We start from the raw sequence: 23,637 nt of genomic DNA, 5'->3' as shown, positions 1-23,637 counted from the left end.
CCCCGCCCCCGGTTTTTTTTTTTTTTGCTTGGGGCGGCCAAAAAGCCAGAGCCGGCCCTGATGACACAGAATCCAATATGATAAATTAAGTGACTACAAATTTGCACAATGAGGCCCCCAAATCTATTCTCCTCATTCACACAAGTGGGCCCACTGCCGTCAGTGTAAATACTCATGCGAGTAAGGTGAACAAGATAGATGAGGCCAGGTTGAAAAGGATAGAGAAATAGAGCACTATTTCATGAAATAAATAAATAAATAAATAAATAATACATCTGTGGGATTGGCATTGGTCTATAATTTTGTCCTGATGCCTGTGGCCCTCATATGGAGAAAGAAAATAATTGCAGAATCAGTGTCCCAAATATATATGTGTGTGTAAGTGAATCCAAAAATATGAAGGAAACTGTAAGGTAACTAAAAACGTTTGACAAAATATTTGATTTAGTACTGCATTTTTCTTTTCATTTATGAAACTCTTCCAGATTTGGCTAAGCAATTTTAATGTACCCTACTGGGTTTTGTAAATCATGAAATGATGAGGTAAATGTGAAAATGTGATGGTAAGGACATTAAACAGATTACTGCTGAAGAAAAGATTCTCCACATATGGCTGATATTTCAGGCTTTGCAGTCTGACTTAGGGAAATCATTAACCGACGGTGGTCTTCCTAGGATGCTTCTGATAGGTCCAGTGGGACCAGCTTTTACAGAAGCTTTCCTTATAGATCTGTGAGTCTTGGGTGCACTGTTTAATTCCCCCCTTCCTCCCATTTCCTCTAACAATTATAGGAATCCCCAGGGACCCTGTGATGTTGTTAAGGAATTCAGTTTTCACCTCACTCCATACCTAATTACTATAATCATTTATATTTACCATCCTTGGTCATAAAGCAAAAAAATGAACACAGATCTGTTTCTTCTATTTTATAACTGTTCTTTGTGAAAACTGCTCATTTGACATTTTCTTCCTCCTTCTTTGTGAAAACTGCTCATTTGACATTTTCTTCCTCCTTCTTTACTAGAAGCATTGCGCCATTTTATTGTATTTAACTGAAATATGTTATACCTTCTGTGATAAAGTAATGACAACCAAACCACATATTTTATCAAAATCTGAATTTAATTACAGAATCTATCAAGTCTAAGAAGGGATGAACCTTTGCATTTTACCAGGATATCTATGATGAAAAAAAAATAAAAAAGAAAATCTGTCTGCAGACTCAGAGAAACATTATTATATAGCATTATCTGACAGAAAATTCTGATAACCTGTCAAATTAAAAAGCTGATTTGAGGAAATTTATTGAAACCACTTTTTAAGAAGAGACTTACTGCAAACTCTTGTTTGGGCAGTAGCCAGCCTCTTTAAATAAAAATGATTGAAGGATAGAAAATTTTGTAATCTTTTAAAGCTTTTTTTTTTTTTCATTGAACTTATATCAGTTCCAACAGAAGATGACCTAACAAAATATGAGGGGAAAGTACACTGCTATTTTTATTACCACCAACCTTTTACATGATCTGTGAAATGACATTGATAAAGGGGCCTAATCTCACACAGGAACATAGGAATTATCATATATGAGCAAGCAGTGGTCAGTACCGAATGCTTCAGAGGAAGATGAAAGAAACCAGTAATGGACAATTGTGGAATCACATGCCCATCAAGGAAATTTCATCCTTAACTCCATCAGTTAGTTGTTGGCTTATTGTAATTGTAAGGATGTTCCCGGTATCCCTATAAATATCCAGTCTTTTCTGAATTCTTTTAAGCTCTTGGCCTCCTGAATCCCACTGGGCTCCTGATATTTTGTGGCAGTTAGTTAATGGGTTAATTATGGACTATTTAAAAAACTCTTTCTTTTTCTCCTTTTTAAATGTTTCAGTTCCTATGAATGTTCTCCTGATCTTGTATTATGAGAAAAGTCTAACAAGGAGTATTCAATTTACTTCTTTATATCATTTATTCTATTATATAGCCCTATAATATCCACTCATTTCCACTTCCTTGCTAACCTAAGTGGTACCAGTTGTTTCAGTCACTCCTCATAGGGAATTTTCTCCATGTCTTTAATAAATGTTGTCACCCATTTCTTAACCCCTTCTATTTCTGCTATAATTTTTTTGAGGTAAGGCAACAAGAACTGAACACAGTATTCCAGGTGAGAGTGTGCCACTGATTTATATAATAGTTTTATAATATTTTCAGTATTGTTTTTATCCCATTCTTTATGCATTCTAAGATCGTGTCTGCTTTTTTGACCATTACTGCGCACTGATAGGAGGTTTTCACTTTGGTCTTTGTCCGTTACAGTTAATTTAGATCCCAACAGTAGTAATTATCCCACCAATGTGAATTACATTCCATGCATCAACTATGATTTCCACCTGCTATTGTGATGCCTATTCACCTATCTTTACAGGTCCCTGTGGTGTCTTCTCCAGTATACACTAACCTAAATTTGTGTAATCTATAACTATTGCCATCTCACTGTTCCATCCCTTTTCAATATTAGTAATAAATATATTGTTTATGGTATAAATCAGCATAGCTCCATTGCAGTGAATGGATTTACACAAATGATTTAAACCAGCTGAGAATCTGTCCCTGTGCTTTCAGACTCTTAGCCAGTTTATGATCTATGAAAAAACTTTACCTTTCCCCCCATGGCACCTTGCTTTCTGCCTGAATAGCTTCTTGCGAGGGACTTTAACAAAGGGCTTTGTGAAAGTCAAAATAAATTATATTCACTGGTTCTCCTTTATCCCTTTTATCAATCTACAATAGATTCAGCAATAATGGGAGTTACCTGTGGAAGGTCCCAGGTATAAAAGTGAGATTAATAGAATCCCAGGAAAGCTGACTTCTTGAACGTGTGAATTCATTACAGCACTTTGATGAGTTTTGCCTCTGAAGTATCGCAGGATTAACCTCTATTGGGTAAACCAAAGAACTACAGAACCATGGACCAGATGCCTCCTAGATCCAAGTAGAGAGATGACATTCCCTTTTGCACACAAATGTTTTCCCCATATTGTGCATTTTACCTTCTCTGTTTCCCTAGGTGGAGGGTTCTTGGGAGTTCATCATGTCTCCTGCCCTCTCTGCATAATGGTAATTCCCTGGGAAGAACTGGAGTTTAACAAGCAGGCCTAGTTTCCCTGGTTTCACATTAGTTTTCAGAGCCTAAGTGACAAAGGGCATAGGAACAATGGATGCTCCATCTGATGTGTGTGTGTGTGTGGGGGGGAATTATGCCTACCTTACAGTGGCCACAAGTTTGGGAATGGGCAGTAAGACCCTTTATATCTGAGGCCTCCTCCTGGTTTCTCCAGCTCAGTGGCTGTTTTCCTTTGGACTGTGCTTCTTCTGCGGCCTTGCTCCCCACAAGCAATGGGGCGCTACTCCTCTAAATTTGTGAGTTCAGCCAGCAATTGTAACAGCTGGTTCTTCAGCATCCACTGTGTCCACCACTGGGTTTAATTCATCAAGAAGTCTGACTGTCTGTGGAAATGTTAAAGCCTTTGAATCACTACTGTCTTAAAGCAGCAAAGGAGAGGATAAGAAGAAAGATGAGGTGGATATGCTCTCCCAGCCACATAGGGAAACTGTCTAAGAGGGAAACGGAAATGGGGAGAAGGAAGGTAAGCTATGTGTGTCCCACTGGCCAAAGAAAAAACAGTGGGACCTCCCTCACATCTCACTTGGGATCAAATTGGACACCCTGGCAGCCCTATGCTGTCTTAACATGGAGAAAACTCTGAAGCTCCATGAGCTGATGGTAATAGCTCTAGGTGTATGCAAGATTATCCTGGAGCAGCTGCAGTCATTGAGTAGGCATCCACATTTCATGTCATCATCCCATGTTGGGCATTCTGAACCTGTGTGGAGGCAGTCACAACAGATGGTGAAATATGTTTCCCACTCAGGCTACCCAGGGAAATAAAGGATGAATTGCAAGATTGGGAATGGTTCTGAAGGAGATGAATGATCGTTCTTGGCAATCAGAATGGATCCTAGCAACAGACATTCAAGTCTATTCAGATGTGGTGGTGGGATTTTGGATTGGGAGTATATTTCCAAGGACAGTGGTGTGCAAAGTAATGGCCACTGCATGGGCTGGTTTGGGACATACACACATACACACACACACACACACAATATGCTTTTCTCTATGATATAATATCACTATTCTAAAGTTTGTTGCTATGCTAGTGTGTTGAACATATTGGCACACAGACCTTGGGCACACACTGCTATGTGGACCCATCTTTTGTATAGATTTTCTACACCATTTTTGTTTTAAATATGAACATTTTCCCAGATTTGATCCACAAGAGACTGTTCACCTATGCAAATTTCTATTCCTGAGGTATAAAACTGAAAGGATCCTCTCAAATGCAAAGGAAAAAATGTTGAATCAAGTATAACAAATTCATTCTTAGCACAAGGAATGCATTTGATATCCTCTGTAATTAAAATATAAATCCATAAAGAAGGGGACAGTCTTTTTTTCTTTATTTTAAAAGATAAAAAAGTCTACCATTTATTTGTAGCTAAAAAGATTAACTAGTAAATATGCTAAGCAAACTAGCTTTCATTTACATCTCTGGCTTTCTGCCTTTGATTTACTAATACAAACACTCACAAAAATTGTCGACAGATAATGTGCAGATTTGCAAATTACCACTAGTGGCTCAATAGTCATTTTAAATAAGAAACATGTTGTATATCTGAAAAACTGATGCCTTTAAAAACGAATAATATTAATGGCAGACATTCTTCTTCAAGGCATAGCATTTGAATACTAAATTCAGGCCTGATCCTGGAAACCCTTTCTTCTTATGAGTGACATTAATGGGGCCACTCATGTAAGTAAAGCTTTTGTAGGATTGAATACATATATTGTATTTAACTAAATGCACTTTAAATTGATTACTTGTGTATGCAGCTAAGAACTGATGTATTTTCTTCTCTTTCTAGATCTGTTGTAATACTTCTGTTGATTTCATAAGTTTCAAAGCACTATAAAAACCTGATGTTATTAAAAAACCACAGACAACATTTTCTTCAATACAAATTTTCCCATAATCATTTTTTGGGGGCTTACCATGTTGCTTTTGTCAAAGCCTTTTCTATGTCTAAGTACAATGATCCAATAAAGATTAAAACAAATTTAAAAAGGAACTTGCCTATTTTGTGCCTTGACATTTACATTTCTCCATTTTCACTGATGTTTTTAAATTTGACAAAAGATAGGAAATGCCATCATCACAAACTGCAAGATGTTCATGACTCTTTGACTACCCAATTAACAATAGAGCATCTTGAAGGAGTCAATATTTTATGAATACAGCAGCAAAGCAAATAACATTTCCAAATACTCCCCCACCCCCTCTTCCACAAATGTTTGTTTACTTTCTTACCTGCCGGGTAACGTTCTATAACTGGCCAGCTGTCCACCTGTAATGTGGCATTGCCACCACTTCTTGTAAAACGTACTACATGGTATTTTCCATCATTAATGATTGCGTTGATCTCTTCGATAGAGATGTCATCAGTTCCAACATTAAACTTAACTCCAATTTTTCCCTGGTGCTGTTTAAAAAAAAAAAAAAAAAAAAAAAAGGAAGAGGAGGAGGAAGAAGAAGAAGAAGAAGTACTAATTAAGAGTTGTTTTAGTGAAAATTAGAGAGTGTGTTGTACTGGGAAAGATTCCTAACAACAGCTTCTCTCCTCAGATTTAACTTCTGAAGGCTTGCATGGGATAGTGACAAAACTCCTGACAGTTCATTGAGCTGGGATATCTCTTTCATAGATAATTGATATTCCAAATCAGTTACTTTCACAAACTGAGTTTGCTCCTTTTCCCAGTGGGTCTCACCAAGAAAAAAAATTAAAAAGCTCAAGTAAATTTCTTCCCTATGTTCCCCAATCTTCTTGATGAGCACCAGATACCTTCCTTTATTTAATAGGCTTTAAAAATAGAAAAGTCAGCACTAGCTCGTCTTTCATCAGCAAGAAGAATAAGGATTTCTTTCAGCTTGAAAAACTGGGACGCATTTTCACAATCCCTTTCTCACAAACCTAACCTATACTCACAAAAACAGTCCTGAGGAAGTCAATGGGACTAGTCGAATGAGCATGGATGACTGATGTGAGTAAGGATTTTCAGAATTAGACCCATAGAGGGATGGAGTTTATTTGTAATGCAAGAGAAGTGTCTGTCACTTTAAATAGACATAGGCTCAGATCCTGCAATCGGATCCACACAAATGCAGAATCAGGGCCATAGTTATTTCAGTGATAGTTGAGGGAACTCCACATTTCACAGGAATAAACCTAATACCTTGCATTTCCTTTCACAGGCAAAAACCTGGGCGGGGGGGCGGGAAGGGGGGAGAGAACTTTCAGAAGAATTTTCAGGAAAATCTAGAAATATTTAAAATATTTAAAATTTCTTAGCCTCATTTTCTGTGTTAGAAATATTCTAAGCTTATATCAATACCATAATATATTCTAATAATTAAGAAGGCATCTGTAATGGGGTATTTATAGCTTAATGAAGTATTTCAGTGTGCTCATTAAAAACAGTGACTAAGGAAGTTATGTTTTTTTTTCTACAAAAGGCAGGAGATATACTTCATTTGTGAATAATGACTGTTATTAAACTGAGGTGAAAAGAAAATATTGAACAGTGTGGTATCAGAGGCATATGCAGAGTTAATAATAATTCTATAAATGGTTTCATAACTTGTGAAAATGACTTTTTTATTTCAAAAGTTATTTTTAATTTTTTTATTAGATTTATTCCAAGAAACTCACTTCACTTCACAGCCTGTATCTCTAACTCCTTCACCCTCTTGATATTTCCAAAAAGAGGCTCTGTCCTTCCAATGCAGCTTTGATCTCTGCCCTCTCTGTGTATTACTCCCCTAGACCCACAGGCTGCAGAAGTGATGTCAAATAACTCCTTTGTCCCTCACCTCCTCATCTTTTGAAGTCCAGTCCTTTCTGGCTCCACTCCTTCCTCAGCTGCTGACAGCTCCCATCCCTTTGCCTGGCTCTTTCTTGCTCTTCTATCAGTCTTCTACTCTCAACGGAAGTGACTTAAATTTTCCACGTTTCTGCCCCACTCTCCTCCCACAGATTAACTATCTCAGCTCCTCCAGATACACTGCTGATGCCTTTAGAGAATGCCCCATAATTCCTCAATGACTTCCTCTGTGTTATGTTTCTATTCTCTCTTCTCTCAGCTCTGCTCTCTTCTTTTCAAAGCAACTTTAAGTTGAAGGGGCCCTTCTCCAAACTTATTCCTTTTCGTCTGCTGCCTCACTGCTCATTCTCTCCTCCTCCACCTGCTCTAGCCTTGACTGTACTCCTCTTGTTCTTTTCTTATCTTGCTGACCACTCCTTCAATGTTTCTTTGGAGGCTTATCTTCCTCCTCCTCCACTTTCCATCCCTTTTGGTGTCCCTCAGGCTTCGGTCTTGTCCCCAAATTTATCTTTTTTCCCTTGTGACAGTTACAGAAAACTAGTGATCTCCCAGTCATGTGCAGAAGACTACCAAATCCAAAAAGCAACTGTCATTCCACCATATATCCAAGTGCCAGAGCTGAATTGGCTGAGAAAATGTGTAAGATTTCCACTGTTTCCTACCATTAAAGCAGTAATTTGTGTGCTTCACGTGTCTTATTCATCCACTTATCCTGCTATTGATATTCAACAGAAATATAAGATTGCCATAATTCTCTAGCAATCACCACTTTCACTAAGTGATGAAATACAGAACTTTTTAATGCATATGACTACATTGTATATGTATTTTTTCAAAGAGTTTTTTCAAGAAATCAAAGGCTTTGACATTAATGAAGCAGACTCCATTTTTATGGTGAATCATAATTACAGTACTCATATACCCCATTTCGTCTACTTGCTTTCTCTATTTTCTCTATATATTTATACACAAAAATGACAAACAAATCACCTTTAAGTGAATGGGACAAGTATAAGCATGGGATGTTTAGCATGTGCAGTGGCTGGTTACTTGTTACTGTGATGTCATTTTAAATTGGTCATGGCACAATTTCCATATATTAACACACCAAACAATCTTTTTATAAACTCAAAAGACAGAACCCTTGGCCATATATGATGTATACATATCTATATATGAAAAACATGTGTTTGCCCATTTTACGTCCATATGAATGTCGATAGTATACACAGCATGTCAGCTAAGTACACAACATTAATCAATATGGAACATTCACCTCAAACTTCATGATCAGGCATATGGTTTATTATTGTTGATTAGAACCCGATATAGGTTGCAATTTATGCTGTTATCAAGACAAAGTCATCCCACCTTTAATATGGTAAAATGGTACAGAAAGGCATTAAAAACTTGATATCAAAGGGAACTATTTCATGGATTTTGCCATGGGAAGCTCTATTATCATTAGTGGAAGTTATGAGACTAAAACACAATGTAACTCTTTTGGAAATGTGGGGAAAATATTTAGAGCTGGTTAGGAATTTGTTGACTAATTGTTTTTTCTTCCAAAAAAGCTGATTCATCAAAACTGAAACCACTCACTAAACAGGGCTGGAGGGTTCAATGAATTTCCCAACTCAAAAAAGTCAAGAAAAAGTTTCAGAATTGTCAGAACATTTGTTTTGAAAACATTGAAGCATAATATTCCATTTTTCCAGTTTGAAATGAACTTTCATTTGGAATTTCAAGCTAATTAGACTGAAAAAAAAATTTAAATCAGAACTAAATTTTTCAAAATTATAAAATGAAATGTTTTAACCTGAAATGAATAAAAATCAGTTTCTTGGTTTGCGAATATTTTAGAAATTTTGACTTTTTATCCCAATTCAAGACAGGAAAAAATGTTGAACTCAAAAATATTCACAGGATGAGAAAAACATTTAGATATGGTGTGGTTTTGCTGCAAGTATTCCCTTATTATACCTGTATTTAAAATTGACTTTTGATCATTATGTCACACATGTTATCATCTAAGCACTGGTCTACACTAGATAATTAGGTCAGTTTAACTGTCAGTGAAGGGTTTGAAAAACTACCTACACCAACAGCAGAACCCCTCCCAGCTGCTTAGGTAGTGTCAACACTGAAGCTCTACAGCTGTGCCACTGCTACTTTCCTTACTATGCATCAGCAATGGTGTAAAACAGATATGAAGATGGAGGTATGGTGAGAAATTCCTTTTCAGATACTATGGTGATGAGCACTATAAGACTGCCTTTCAATTGTTAAGTATGTGAGTAAATCAGGGGTGCGCAAATTACAGCCCGGGGGCCGCATCCGGCCCTACAGACATTTTAACCCAGCCCTTGAGCTCCTGCTGGGTAGCAGGGTCCAGGGCTTGCCCCGCTCCAGCCGGGTAGCGGGGTCGGGGGCTTGCCCCACTCCGCACGTGCTGTGGCTCCACGTGGCTCCTGGAAGCAGGGGCATGTCCCCCCTTCAGCTCCTACATGTAGGGGCGGCCAGGGGGCTCTGCACGCTGTCCCTGCCCCAAGCGCTGCCTCCGCAGCTCCCATTGGCCAGGAACTGCAGTCAATGGGAGGGGCAGGGGCAGCACCTGCAGACCGGGCAGTGTGCAGAGCCGCCTGGCTCCCCCTCTGCATAGGAGCCGTAGGGGGGACATGCTGCTGCTTCCGGGAGCTGCTTGAAGTAAGCGCCACCCAGAGCCTGCACCCTAGACCCCCTCCTGTGCCCCAACCCCCTCCCCCAGCCCTGATACCCCTCCCGCCCTCTGAACCCCTCGGTCCCAGCCTGGAGCACCCTTCTACACCCCAACCCCTCATCTTCAGCCCCACCCCAGAGCCCGCACCTCTAGCCAGAGCCGCGCCCCACCGCACCCCAAGTCCCAGCCCCAGCCTCAGCCTGGAGTCCCCTCCCGCACCCTGAACAACTCATTTCTGGCCCCACCCCAGCGCCTGCACCCCCAGCCGGAGCCCTCAACCCCCTCGCATTCCCCAATCCCCAATTTCGTGAGCATTCATGGCCCGCCATACAATTTCCATACCCAGATGTGGCCCTCCGGCCAAAAAGTTTGCCCACCCCTGGAGTAAATCAATATTAGTGTTGAATGATTATCCTTTGTACTGGTATTGCCAGAGAGCAATGAGGACTAATTAAAGGATGAAGCTCACCTAGACAGGAATAGGCAGGGCTTGTATAAAGCCAAATAGCTGAGAATGGGGGAGGGGCTGCAATGCTGAGGTCTGCAGTCACTCTCTCTGAGGTAGAGAGAGAAGAGAGTTTGACCTGGAGGGAATGAAACACCTGGAGGAGGGTGGAGAAGAAGCCTGATAGAGTCAATGTAGGAAGCAGTCCAGGAAACAGCAGCAAGGTATGGGATAGTGTAGACCTTAATCACTGGTTGCAGGGTCCCTGGGATGGAACCTGGAGAAAAGGGCAGACCCTGGTTCCCCTGCCAGCCACTGAGGAAGTGGCACCATTGATGGGGAGTGTATGGGAAGACTTCCTGGGACAACTATGTACAGAGAGACTTTGGTACACAAACCCCTAGAAGGGGAAAACTAGAGTGACCTGACCGGAGGGCTGAGCCAAGAAGAGGGAGTAGTCGAGTCCCAAGAGGGAGAGAGAGTGTGTGAGAGAGAGACAGAGTGAGCACCTGCAGAAAGGGGAATCAGACTGGCAGAGCTAATTCCCCAGCTCCGGCCACAAGGAGGAAGAGCTCCAGCAAGGAAAGCACCCCATGAAAGGAAGCACTGGATGATTTAAAGAAGTGGTTTTCAAACGTTTTAGACTGTGTACTCCTTTCCAAATTATATAGTCTACTGCGTACCCCATCTGAGATAGGGTCATGATATACCTATGCTTAGATTGCCAAGTTTTACTACACCACTGCATTGTCTGCCATTACAGGATTTTTCTGCGCATCCCTCCTGAAGAGAGCTTGCATCCCTCCTGATGAGAGATTGCATAACCTTAGGGGTAGGCCAGTTTGAAAACCACTGATTTAGAGGATTAGTAATGGTAGTAATTAGTAATCTGATGCTGAGCAAATTCATCAGACCTCCATAGTTAAAGACGAAGTTAGTTGCCATGTTATAAATCCAATTTTCAACTTGTTCTTATGCACATGAACACAATTACATAACCTCAGAAGAACCAAATCAATCCACCCCTGTAGTTTTACATATTACATCTCATTTCAGGGTAGAGTTTTCTGGGCAGTTTTGGGAAAAAGCACATGGAGTTTTAAAGATCCAAGGTTTAAAAATCTCTCATGTTCCAACTGTCTGGTCAGCTATAGGAGCCTGACCTCAGGCTGTGAGGACAAATATATTAAAGACTAGGAGGCACTTAGATACTATGGTGATGAGGACCAACTAACTAGTCAGAGAGATGGAAAAGGATAAAGCAGGCTTATGTTTGGGGTCCAATCCTTCATTCCTAACACACTCTGAGATCTATAAGAGTTTTAAGTGCTCAAGGACTGAAGGAATGGCTCTTGGTCTAGTACAGAAATGTATATCAATGATCTGAAAACTCTTGTCCTCAAGCCACTGATTGTAACTATTGCAATGTAAGAACAGCAAGGGAATGTTTTCAGACATGTTTTATGGACTGTGTACTCTAAATATTGCTAACTTGTCCTGACAAAACACTGAGAATGCAGATGATCCACAGAACTGGAGCAGCTCACATGAAATGCAAATCAAGGCAAGAGCTGACAGTTATGATTTTGTTTCTTTTTGGCCTCTGGTCCAGCACTACCAGTTTGCCAACTTTAGATGCAGTAAAAACTATGGAAGTATAAAAATACATCCCCAAAATAATGATATTTCTTGTGGCATCAGCAAGGTTTTACTATTCTCTGTAGTAATAACTCTAGAATGTGTGCAAATTTGGCACAAATGTACTTTTAGAACAGACCACAGATAACCCAAGCTCATAATGCTTGCAACCTTTAACCACTTCCAAAGAAAAGCAATAATACTGACACTCCCACAGGTGAATAGCTGGAGTAAAAAAATCCACACCTGCCAGACTGTGTCTTATAGATTCAGTTCCCCGAGGTACTACACTATAGTGAATGCAACAATGAAATATTAGAAATATCTAATGTGTTTATTTGGATCTAAGTTTTTTGAGGAATTAAAAATTAATATAATCATTTTTTCATTAGAGTTTAACTGGAGGGTAATGCTCTAAATTTTAAAAACACACACAATACAAATAATAAAAATCATCATTAGTGAATTGAAACTACTAAGGAAATACACACATAAGAATGGTCACTGTTTGCTTTAGACAAGGGGAGATAAATGTTGTAGATGACAAGATACATGCTGACTCCAAGATTAATAGACTATGTATATTTTAATCTAATGTTTCATCAATATTCCTGTTACCGTACATGTCTTCTAATGGGATTGCTTCCTGGAAAGAGATGAAAAGTATAAAGCTTCTGGGAAAAGATCTTTTAAATGAGATCTATTTTCTACATTTTCAAAGCACCAAGTCAACTTTCTGAATTTAAGTTCTAATATTCATATTCTGTCAGGTATTATGTCTTCTCATGAGACACCTTTTACCTAAAGTGGGAATTGAAAGATTTGAGCACTAGGTATTGAAGTTTGTCCTATGAAAAACAATTAAAATGACTTGACTTGGTTAGCTATTTTTTTTACTAACAGAGGCCTAATTTAAGTTCAGAAGACATTAATATAATATTCACACACACACACAAACGTCATCTTTTCTCCTGAAAAAGAGAACCCACTTCACCTCTACTGAAGGGCAGCCATCTCTGGAGTGGAATGTAGTACATGATGTATCATTGCTATCTACGCTATACAGAAGTTTAGACAGGGCTTGAAAACCTTAGCCAAAAACCAAAAGCTTCTATCCACAGGTAGATGTGTAAGATGAGGTGGGGAACCTGAATTGAGGCCCAGATCCAATGATCTATCCCTTAGTGATAAGCACATACCCCTGTCATCCCTAGCTGTTGGGAAGTGGGAGGGTGCTGGATTTTCTACCAGGAACTCTCTCTGGACCCTTCTTAGTGGATTCCTTTACAGTACCAGCTTCTGGCTAGGAGCTGTGTTTAAATTTACAGCATCACCTGCACACTAGTTTTTTCTCTTTCCCTTTCCCCATGTGGCTGCTGTGATAGAGGAGGATCTCTGCTACTCTATCCCTTCCACATAGAAGCAGATGTCTACTGGGAAGGGAAAATTCTCCTCCCTACTCTTGGCTGCTTGGAGAGGAGGTGGGTCTTCAACAGTCACTCTTGCTCACCCTCATCATTTTATTGTGAGTTTTGTGATATTTGGTGTCTTTTCTTAAATCCCCAGCTCCTGGAGCTCTGTGTTTATGTGAAAATCTCCACTTTTATTTTTAAATAAGTAAGTTTCTAGCCCTCAGGGTTGTGGAGAAAAGCTTGAAAACCAAAACCCTAAAGGTTCCAACACCAGAAGGCAAATAAAAAGGACTAAAAAGTACTATTTTTTAAAAAGTCTTGAGTTTTTAGCCAATCATTATTTTTTTAATTGTGACCCATGATTTTTGAAGGCCCTTGAAGCTGGCAATATTAATTACAGCAGAGGGCAATGAAAATTTAGGGGGCCGGGGCACATGGCTTATGAGGAGAGGCTGAGGGAAGTGGGCTTATTTAGTCTTCAGAAGAGTGAGGGGGGATTTGATAGCAGTCTTCAACTACCTGAAGGGGGCTTCCAAAGAGGATGGAGCTAGGCTGTTCTCAGTGGTGGCAAATGACAGAACAAGGAGAAATGGTCTCAAGTTGCAGTAGGGGAAGGCTAGGTTGGATATTAGGAAACACTATTTCACTAGGAGGATGGTGAAGCACTGGAATGGGTTACCTAGGGAGGTGGTGGAATCTCCATCCTTAGAGTTTTTTAAGGCCCAGCTCTACAAAGCCCTGGCTGGGATGATTTAGTTGGGGTTGGTCCTGCTTTCAGCAGGGGGTTAGACTAGATGACCTCCTGAGGTCTCTTCCAACCCTAATCTTCAGGCCCGCCAACAGCAATTCCGGGCACCAGGGCAGAACAGTCAATGGGCCCCCACCCATGCACAAGCTGTGCCAGAGCAGATGCGATCCATCTGACATTTGGGTGGTGCTGTGCCCGCGCTGTCTGGTGCCCAGAGGAGCTGCCAGTTGCACTGCTGGGCGCGGTCTTCCGGCACGGCCAGGGCTTCCACATGACTGTCCAGTAGGGTTGTCCAAAGATCCTTGCCCCACCCCCCACCCTGCCCTTGAGGACACACCCCTGCCACACCCCTTCTCTGAGGCCCCACCCCTGCTCACGCCATTCCCCCTCCCTCTGTCACTCACTCACCCCCACTCTCACTCACTTTCACCAGGCTGGGGCAGGGGGTTGGGGTGTGGTAGGGAGTGCGGGGTTGGGTTCTGAGAGGGAGTTTGGGTGCGGGAGGGGGTTCAGGCTCTAGGCTGGGGCAGGGGGTTGGGGTGCAGGTCTGGGGTTTGGGAACTAAGCTTTGAACCAAAGGGTTCCCACCATATGCAAAAGTTATATAAGGCTGGGAGTGACATCATCTGTTGTTCACAAACAGGCTCCTGGAAACACCTGAGGAACAAAGTCTGAACTGGGGAGAAGTGCTGGACCCAGGCTAAAGGGATTTTTAGACTGTGAATGGAACACTTAGGGATTCCAAGATGTAAGTAAGTGCAGCTTGCTCCTTAAGAATCTGCAGCCTGCTTGTATCATCACTTAGGGTGAGAATCTGCTATTCATAACCAAACTGTTTAGTATGTTACATTTAGTTTGCGTTTTTTGTTTATTTGCTAGGTAATCTGCTTTGATCTGTTTGCTATCACTTATAATCACATAAAATCTATTTTTTGTAGTTAATAAACTTATTTTTTCTTTATCTAAACCAGTGTGTGGAAATCATAACTCAGGAGCAGAAGGCTGTTGCATATTCCTCTCCACATTCAGGGAGGGGGCGAATGTTATGAGCTTACACTGTACAGTTCCCTGTGCAGTGCAAGAGGGTATAATTTTGGGTTTATACTCCAGAAGGCATGCATGCCTGAGGAGCTGGGAGGCGCCCTAGCTGTTACCTTCCTATGCAGGGGCTGGTCAAAGCCCCTGCATGTAACTGCAGCTGGGTGTGTCCCTACCTGTATGTGTGCTGGTGAAAGTGAAGGCTGAAGCCTGGAGGGCTTGGCATCTTGTCACAGCAGTACAGTGTAAGAGTGAGCCCAGGCTGGTGTGTCAGGGGGGCAGTTTTAGGAGGCACCCTGGAGACCCAGCATACCCACAGAACCATTTCTACAGCACCTGAGGTTTTGTGTTCACTTATACAAGTGCAAACCAAGGCAGACCCGTCTCAGCTATAATATCAGACAAGACAAGATATTATGAATGCTTAAAGAATGGACCTGTAAACATGAATATGTAACAAACACATCAAGATCTTTTTTTCTAACTTCGGCATCATGAATCAATCGTTGCATGGATTTTTTTAAAAGAATATTTTAACCATATTATTTGTTCTCAAGTTTTATTCAGAAATTGCACGAGCTCATTAAATGAAACCAGCGGTTCTCAAACTGTGGATCGGGACCCCAACGTGGGTCACAACTTAATTTTAATGGGGTCGCCAGAGCTGGCATTTGACTTGCTGGGGCCTGGAGCCAAAGCCTGAGCCCCACTGCCCGGGGCTGAAGCCCAAGCCCACCGCCAGGAGCCCAAGCCCAAACCCCACCGCCTAGGATCGAGTCCGAGGGCTTCAGCCTTGGACAGCGGGACTCAGGCTTCAGCTTCAGCACTGGGTGGCAGGGCTCAGATTATGGGCCCTTCGCCCACAGCTGAAGCCCTTGGATTTTGGCCCCCTGGCCCAGGGCGGCAGGGCTCGTGTGGGCTCAGGCTTCGGTCCCCCTCCTGGAGTCCTGTAGTAAATTTTGTTATGATAAGGGGGTCGTGGTGAGACTGAACTAAACCTTTAAATGACCTCACCGATTATATGCCATTAAATTATCTACTTTTTTAGAAATCAATACAGCAATAATAAACAATTACTGTCTACCAAATGCCCCTGGTTGACATATAAGAAATAGCAGCAGACAGCAATACTGTCACTATAACAATATTATGCACGCAAATACATACAGATGCTTTTAGAGCAGTGGTGGGCAACCTGCGGTCCGCGGGCCGCACGCGGCCTATCAGGGTAACCTGCTGGCGAGCTAGCAGACAGTTTGTTTACATTAACCATCCATAGGCACGGCTGCCCACAGCTCCCAGTGGCCAGGAACGGCGAACCGCAGCCACTGGGAGCTGCGGGCAGCTGTGCCTGTGGACGGTCAATAAACAAACTGTCTCACAGCCCACCAGCAGATTATCCTGACCGGCCGCATGCGGGCTGCAGGTTGCCCACTATTGTTCTAAAGCCAGTGCACTATTCAAAGTTGCTCTATAAAAATTCCAGACATTTAAGCATTAAGCAATGGCCTTTAAAAGAGGTACGTGAAATACTGGCCCCAACATCAAACTAATTTACAAGTTACATCTAATAAGCTCATATTAGCCAGGTATCATTTTTGAAATGCAGGCGGTGTTACGTGAATAAAAGATGTGAGAAGCCTTTTGTTTGTAGCAAAATGCCACATATATGACCATATAAAAAGAAGAAGGAACCATTAAACTGTTTACCATCCCAGCACTTCAGAACTGAATGCAACTGTTCTTTACTACGAAGAAGCAATGATTCATGTTACTTTCCACTTCGAATTAATTGTCCTTACAGACAGCTTTAAACTTTCTCATAACAATTCAATTTACATATAAAACTCAGAAGCAGAATATGTAAATATATTTTAAGAGCATATTTATAAATCTGCAGCTCTGGCAAATTTATTTTCAATTCTCAGTGAATTTACTGTACCCCTGTTTAGTTTTAACCATCATTATTTTTAGTCCTGTGTATCATGGCTGCATTATTTTAAGTTATTCTGATGATGAATTACTGGGATGACACAATTACCCTAACAATCTCCCCACAAAATGCAACACTTATAGAAGACACACGGAGCAGAGCCCTCAACAGCAGCACATTGCATCTTATTATCCACTCAGCATCATTATTGCAGTACACAACATTAAATTTTCTTGACAAAATATGCAGTAAAGAACAATTTAACTAGTCAGCCCTTAAAATTGTACTCTTCATCAAAATAGTATGTAGTGTGTAAATCCCTTAACCTTTTCAGTGCCAGGCCTGAGACAACTTCTTATGGGTGGGTAGAACACCCAATAAATACTTATGTGCCATGTGAGGTTATTATTGCAAGGAAAACAGGCTTTTAACTGTTGATCAAGATAATTACCTTGCCTAAGATGCCCAGTGGAACTATTCATGATATAAGGATGTTTATCAAGGTCTTGTTCCTGAAAACTTCTCTATGAGAGTGGATTTCTGTGCAGAGTACCAGTGACTTCAGAAGAGCTTCACGTACCTTAGTTAATGGGGGCCCAGCTTTAGACACCTTCTGACTGCTTCTCTGAGTCCACCACCCAGAAAGTCAGGGACAGCGTGCGTCAAGTGGGGCACCCAACTTATAGATGCAAAATTAGTCCTACTCTCTCTTTTGTACCGATTTAACTATTTCCGTAAGGGGTGTGATTTTATACCAAGACAGTAAAAGCAGTGCAACCCCTAGTGAAGACGCAGTTATACCGGTATAAAAGGTAAATTTACAAGAGTAAGCACATTTTTATCAATACAAATGCATCCACACTGGGACCTTTATTGGTTTCTATGAGTAGACAAGCCCTTCTGATGATCTGTCTGCATGAGATAAGTGCAAAGTCAAACAGTACGTCAGTGGCAGAGCTGGGATAAGAAGCCAGGAGGAATCCAGAACAGCAAATTCATAAATAAGCACATTTAAGCTATGTGATCAACGCATGCTCCCAAACCTAGCAATAATAAGATATCCGAGAGGTTGTCAAAAATGGTCTTACATGTAAGAGACCATGAGGGAGATTTCTGAAGGCACAAAGGGAAGTTTGGTGGCCAGCTCCCATTGACTTTCAACAGGAGTGAGGCACCTCACTCTCCTTTGTGCCTTTGAAAAACTCCTCCCAAATGATGATAATCTACTCTGCTGCCACAGACATCCTCAGCTGCTTACCACACATGCTGAGAGGGGATGTCTCACACTCTATTGGTTAGTCTTGGACTTAGGAGTCCTTGTGTTTAGCCTCAACTCTGCCATTGACTTACTGTGTGACTTTGGACTTGCCTCATGCAGCCAAATTTCCAGAAGTGTTCATTAATTTTGCATTTCTTAATTCAGGGGAAAGGATAGCTCGGGGGTTTGAGCATTGGCCTGCTAAACCCAGGGCTGTAAGCTCAATCCTCGAGGGGGCTATTTAGGGAACTGGGAAAAATATCTGTCTGGGGATTGGTCCTGCTTTTAGTAGGGGGTTGGACTAGATGACCTCCTGAGATCCCTTCCAACCCTGATATTCTATTATTCTAATCAGCCACACCCTGTGATGCTGAGCATTCACTCCTCCCAGAGAGCAGACTTAAGGTATCTCAGGGTGGGCACCCAAAGAGTGAACACATCTGAAAAATTTGGCCTCAGGTCACCTATCTTTAAAATGAAGAGAATATGGTCTTCCCATCTCCCCAGGATGTTGCAAAAGCTTAATGAATGAATACTTGTAGAGTGCTTTGAGATCCTTGGTTGAAAAGCACTATGTCCCAGATTTTTAAAAATATTCAGGTGTTGCTGCATGCAGCATCACAACACAACTGATTTAGAAACCTAAGTCTCATTTTCAAAATGGATATAGGCACTTAGGAGTCTAAATTCCATCATCAGCCAATGGGATTTAGACTCCTGAGTGCCTAAATTCCTTTTGAAAATGAGATTTGGGCTTCTAAATCAGTTAGGTGTTGTGATGCTTAACGCAGCAACACCTAATACCTTTAAAAAGCTGGGCCTGTATGTGCACAACATGATCTATTCTTATTCTAAGTGGTAAACATACAGTGGAAGTGCAGAAGAGTTAACAACAGAACAAAGGTACTTTATTTACCAGATAGACTGTGGTAGTGCTACTGCATGCCCTAGGTAGGTCTGCATTTTGGTAACATATATGGAACAATTTTCCAAAGTCACTAGCTCTGTACTTGGAGGGCATCTAGATCACCTCTGTGTAGAGGGGAAGTGCGTGGTGCATCTGAAGTCCCACTTGTAAATCTCTAACTGGTGCTCAGCCCTCATGCTGCTCCTCTGTATAGAAGTGAGTTTTACCCTGATTTCCCCATCACTACCATCTTTGTCTATGGCCAGTTTTCTTTCCCTTATTATCAGGAGTAGAGTTGTTCTTGGGAACATTAGTAGTCTACTTTATCTTAGCTTTTTCCATCCTGATGAACTTGCAGGATCAAAAACTATTTGACAATTTAATTGTGTGTGGTTTGCTGAAATACACAGAGTGGAGTATTCTATTACTGGTTTTACAATAGGAGATCTTGCTTCTTTTGATCACTTAATTCAGCAGAGAATGTAAAAATTACTATGCTGGAATACATGTAACTCATAAAGTGATCAAACGGTGCTAGCTGACTGGTCTGTTAAATCCAATTGATAGCTAGGAGGAAAAAGCAAAACCAGATGTCAGATGACTACAATTGCCTTTACTTCTTCTTCTGCTACTGCTGCTAGCAGTCCCCAAGGTTAAAATGACATTGGCTTGGGATCTCAGAAAAAAAAAAAAAAAAAAGAGCCAAGGAAAAAGAAGGCAAGCTTTACCATGAGGACATGAAAAAGATGGTGTAGAAAATCATAAACCCTTGCAGCTGCTTGTATGATGGAAAGAGAGCCTTACAAAACATGGTGAATAGCATGAACACATATTTGACAGTAGGCTCTTCAATATGTAACACGTTTACAAATAAACTTAATTGCATTTATAAAAGACCTATCAGCTGTCTGGAGCAAACTGAACAAACGTCTCACAGTGTCAATCTGCAATAGGTGAGTTTCACACAGAATGCCACTGAAACAAAGAGTTCAGTCCTGTACAATGCTGAGTGCCTCCCTCTGAAGTACTGAACACCCCCAACTCCCAACTCCCACTGTTTTCAATAGGACTCTCAGCATCTTGCCGGATAAGTCCCAGAATGAATTATAATAATCATCAACTTAGTGGTACTTAAAAATCCATAAAAGAAGATAAACGCCTGTGTTATAACACACAGAGCAATGTACAGATGAAGAGCCAGGAATGCAAAGATATACTGTACCTTCAGAGAGCATAAGGAGATTGAACAAAGTGATCCTCTTATTTGAAATTCGCTCCTCTCTAATATAATTCAATGGATTTTTAATTGTTAGGAATTACTCAATTTTCAAATGGGGATAATTATTAGCTAACTACAAAAACATGAACATGGCATTATTCTAACCTTGTTTACAGTCCAGACCAGACATCTAGAATTTTTGCGGTTTTTTTATTTCTCCCCAGCTCATTTGATATACTTGTCAGTATTACATGCCTGATTCTTAACTCACACTGTCAGAAATCAGAATTAACTCCACTAAAGTCAGTGCACTTAGGGTACGTCTACACTTACGGTAGGGTCCGGCGGCAGGCAATCGATGTTCTGGGATCGATTTATCGCGTCTGGTTAAGACGCGATAAATCGATCCCGGATCGATCCCGGAAGTGCCCCGGATCGATCCCGGAAGTGCTCGCCGTCGACGCCGGTACTCCAGCTCAGCGAGCGGAGTACGCGGCATCGACGGGGGAGCCTTCCTGCTGCGTCTGGACCCGTGGTAAGTTCGGACTAAGGTACTTCGAATTCAGCTACGTTATTAACGTAGCTGAATTTGCGTACCTTAGTCTGAAGTGGGGGGGTAGTGTAGACCAGGCCTTACAGAACTATAAAAATGGTATAAGAAACATCAGAATCAGATCCTCTTTGTTTATGGTTTCCACCCCTTTAAGAGCTCCATCTCCTGATGCTATCTCCATATATTAGAATGTGGAAGAAGGATTAAACAGCAAATAGTTGACTAGTTGGTGGTGCAAACAACCTGTACTAATGATTTGCATTAAAATTCTGGCTATACTGGCTGAGATTTAGAGCTGTTTTTGGAGGTTTTAACTGCATCCAGGGATCTAACTGCCTTTCACTTGTATCCCAGTGTTGTTTATTGATGGTGTTTAAAAGAAAAGGCTGGATTTCATGTTAAAAACAAACACCCAGGGTAAATAGCAAAACAACTAAATGAACTTCCCCTACTTACCTTTCCGCATGCCACTCACCCCAAAAATACCAACTAGCCTTTTGGCAGCTCTACTGATCTGTATCCATACCTGTAAGCACTTTGAGATATGTATAACTTTATTCATGTCAGGTTTCAGAGTAGCAGCCGTGTTAGTCTGTATTCATGTCAACACCTTGATGAAATTACTCTCATGAGTGAAGTTATTCACTTAAGCGTACGCAGATTTTGACATCCAGAATGGATGTAACTTAGTTAACAGTTCAGAGGCATGGGATGGAGATGTGAGAAAGCTGGACAGGCAATGGGCATGTTTATAAGGGAGAAGGCAAAAAATCAGAATTGCAAGTAGAAATGGGCTAAATGAGAAAATTACAAAAAATCCAACTCTTCAGATTTATTAAAAATCCTGCAAAAATTGGGTGTGCAATTTAAGCAGCCCACCGGCAGCTGAAATTTAAATGACTTGTTGCTCTGTAGCAGATCACCTGAGGTCTCACTGACTTCGCCAGCATTACAGAGGTCAGATTTTGACATGGATGAATTAACTTCTCTTCAGTAATTTTATCCAAGTGCATCAGGCACAAAAAAGCTGTGGTGCAACACCAGGTAAGCCAGGGATATGTGTTCCTTTTCTCCTCCTCCAGTAAATATGATAACTTTAGGTAGTGCAACCTCCATGCTCTAGTCATGTGTTTTTTTCAAACCACATTTTGCCCTTCTAACAGTCTCATTAGGCAATAGTACAACTGGAGAACGTCACGTGCAACAAACACTTTCTTAGCCAAAGTGAAAGATGTGCTGTTTTGACTGTCCATCACTTCTGTTTTTGTATGTGCAATTGCTAACAGGTCTCTCAGACTTTTCACCACAGCAAAGAACAGTTGGGATTGATGGCTTTCCTCAATAAGCACCTTCCCATTTCCTCCTTGTACTACTCTTAATATTGTGGAGAGTGTTCAGGCAGAGTATCCTGGAGATAATGCACCCATTCTGCCATGCACGGACTGCACAGACTTCAGAATACAGAATGTGCCGAAATCTAACAATTTCTTCTCCACTAAACATCTACAAGCAAAGGACTTTCCTTTTGTCTCTCATACGACTATAAATCTTTTCCCCCTCCCAAAACCAGTTCCCCAGTCTCTTCCTTTAAATTACTCCCTAAAACTCACTTCTTCCACAAATCCTATTTAAATCCTGTGTCTTGCCTCCCCACTCCACAAAGTGATGGTGAGAGAGAATGTGAGGGAGGCAGAGAGCAAACAAACAAACAAAGTAGATTCATGAGACTTGTCCCCATCCCTAATTTACTTGTCAGTTTAGTCTGTACGTTCTCCAGGGTAGGGACCACACCTACCACGATTTTTGTACATCACCTAGCAAAATAGTGTCCTGACGCTGAGTGCATCTGGGTGATGGCAAAATGTAAATATTAAATAATACTAACTGTAAGCTCCACAGGCCAAGAACCTTGTTTCCTAATTTGTTTGTAAAACACCCAGCATACTTTGGGTGGTATGTAAATGACAAACTATAATGGTGTGAAGCTAGCAGAGATACATGTTCTTGAGTTTTGGAGATGTTTGTGTTTTGACCAACTAATTATGTTTTAATTTAAAATTTCAGTGTATTGGTTTCTGACTAATGCTCCCTCCCCCCCACAACATTATCTATTACAAGTCTTACTCTAACAATAAAATCAGATAAAGCTTTGCCTGCAATTCAGGGCCGGCTCCAGGCACCAGCCCACCAAGCATGTGCTTGGGGCGGCGCCTGGAGGGGGGCGGCACGGCGGGGCGCTCCGGCCCGAGAGCGGGGCCGCGACTGGGCTCGCCGCCCTCCCCGTGGCGCTCCGGCCGCCAGGGAGAGCGGAGCCGCAGCGGGCTCGCCGCCCTCCCCCGGTGCTCCGGCCGGTCGGGGAGAGCAGGGCCCCTGCCGGGCTCTCCGCCCTCCTCCTGGCGCTCTGGCCGCCGGGGGCTCTCTGCCCTCCCCCCAGCGCTCTGGCCACCAGGGGGAGAGCGGAGAGCCCCGGCTGGGCTTGCCGCCCTCCCCTGCCGCAATGGGGGAGGGGGGGGCGGCCGCTGGCTTTTTTGCCTAGGGCGGCAAAAAAGCCAGAGCCGGCCCTGCTGCAATTAACAGAGAGTGTTAACCATAATATGGATCTCTAATTAATTATTTTTCTAGAAAAAAAGGCCTAATTAGGGTTAACTTCAATGCTAACCAATTTCGTTTACTCCTTGTTTAATATCTGTGATTGAACATATTTCTCCATAGAGCAACTGATTCACAGCTCAGTCCAAACTGAAAAAAAGACTATGTAAAAATGGC

General features: G+C 41.6%; 1 protein-coding gene across 20 annotated transcripts in view; it reads right to left on the bottom strand.

Moving 5' to 3' along the window:
* LOC112126064 (neurexin-1) overlaps positions 1-23,637 on the bottom strand; it is a 1,188,344-nt gene that overhangs the window by 183,335 nt on the left and 981,372 nt on the right. For all 20 annotated transcript variants that reach the window (XM_029911748.1, XM_024224457.2, XM_026652579.1 and 17 more), the window contains one exon: positions 5,431-5,602. In XM_029911748.1, the coding sequence (XP_029767608.1) occupies positions 5,431-5,602 (172 nt within the window). The remainder of the gene's footprint in view (positions 1-5,430; positions 5,603-23,637) is intronic.

The sequence above is a fragment of the Terrapene carolina genome, unplaced genomic scaffold, assembly GCF_002925995.2.
Source record: "Terrapene carolina triunguis isolate 2854851 unplaced genomic scaffold, T_m_triunguis-2.0 Scaffold121, whole genome shotgun sequence".
Taxonomy (NCBI): domain Eukaryota; kingdom Metazoa; phylum Chordata; order Testudines; family Emydidae; genus Terrapene; species Terrapene triunguis.
Note: the sequence above shows the minus strand (reverse complement) of the source record. Positions and strands in the feature narration are given on the sequence as shown.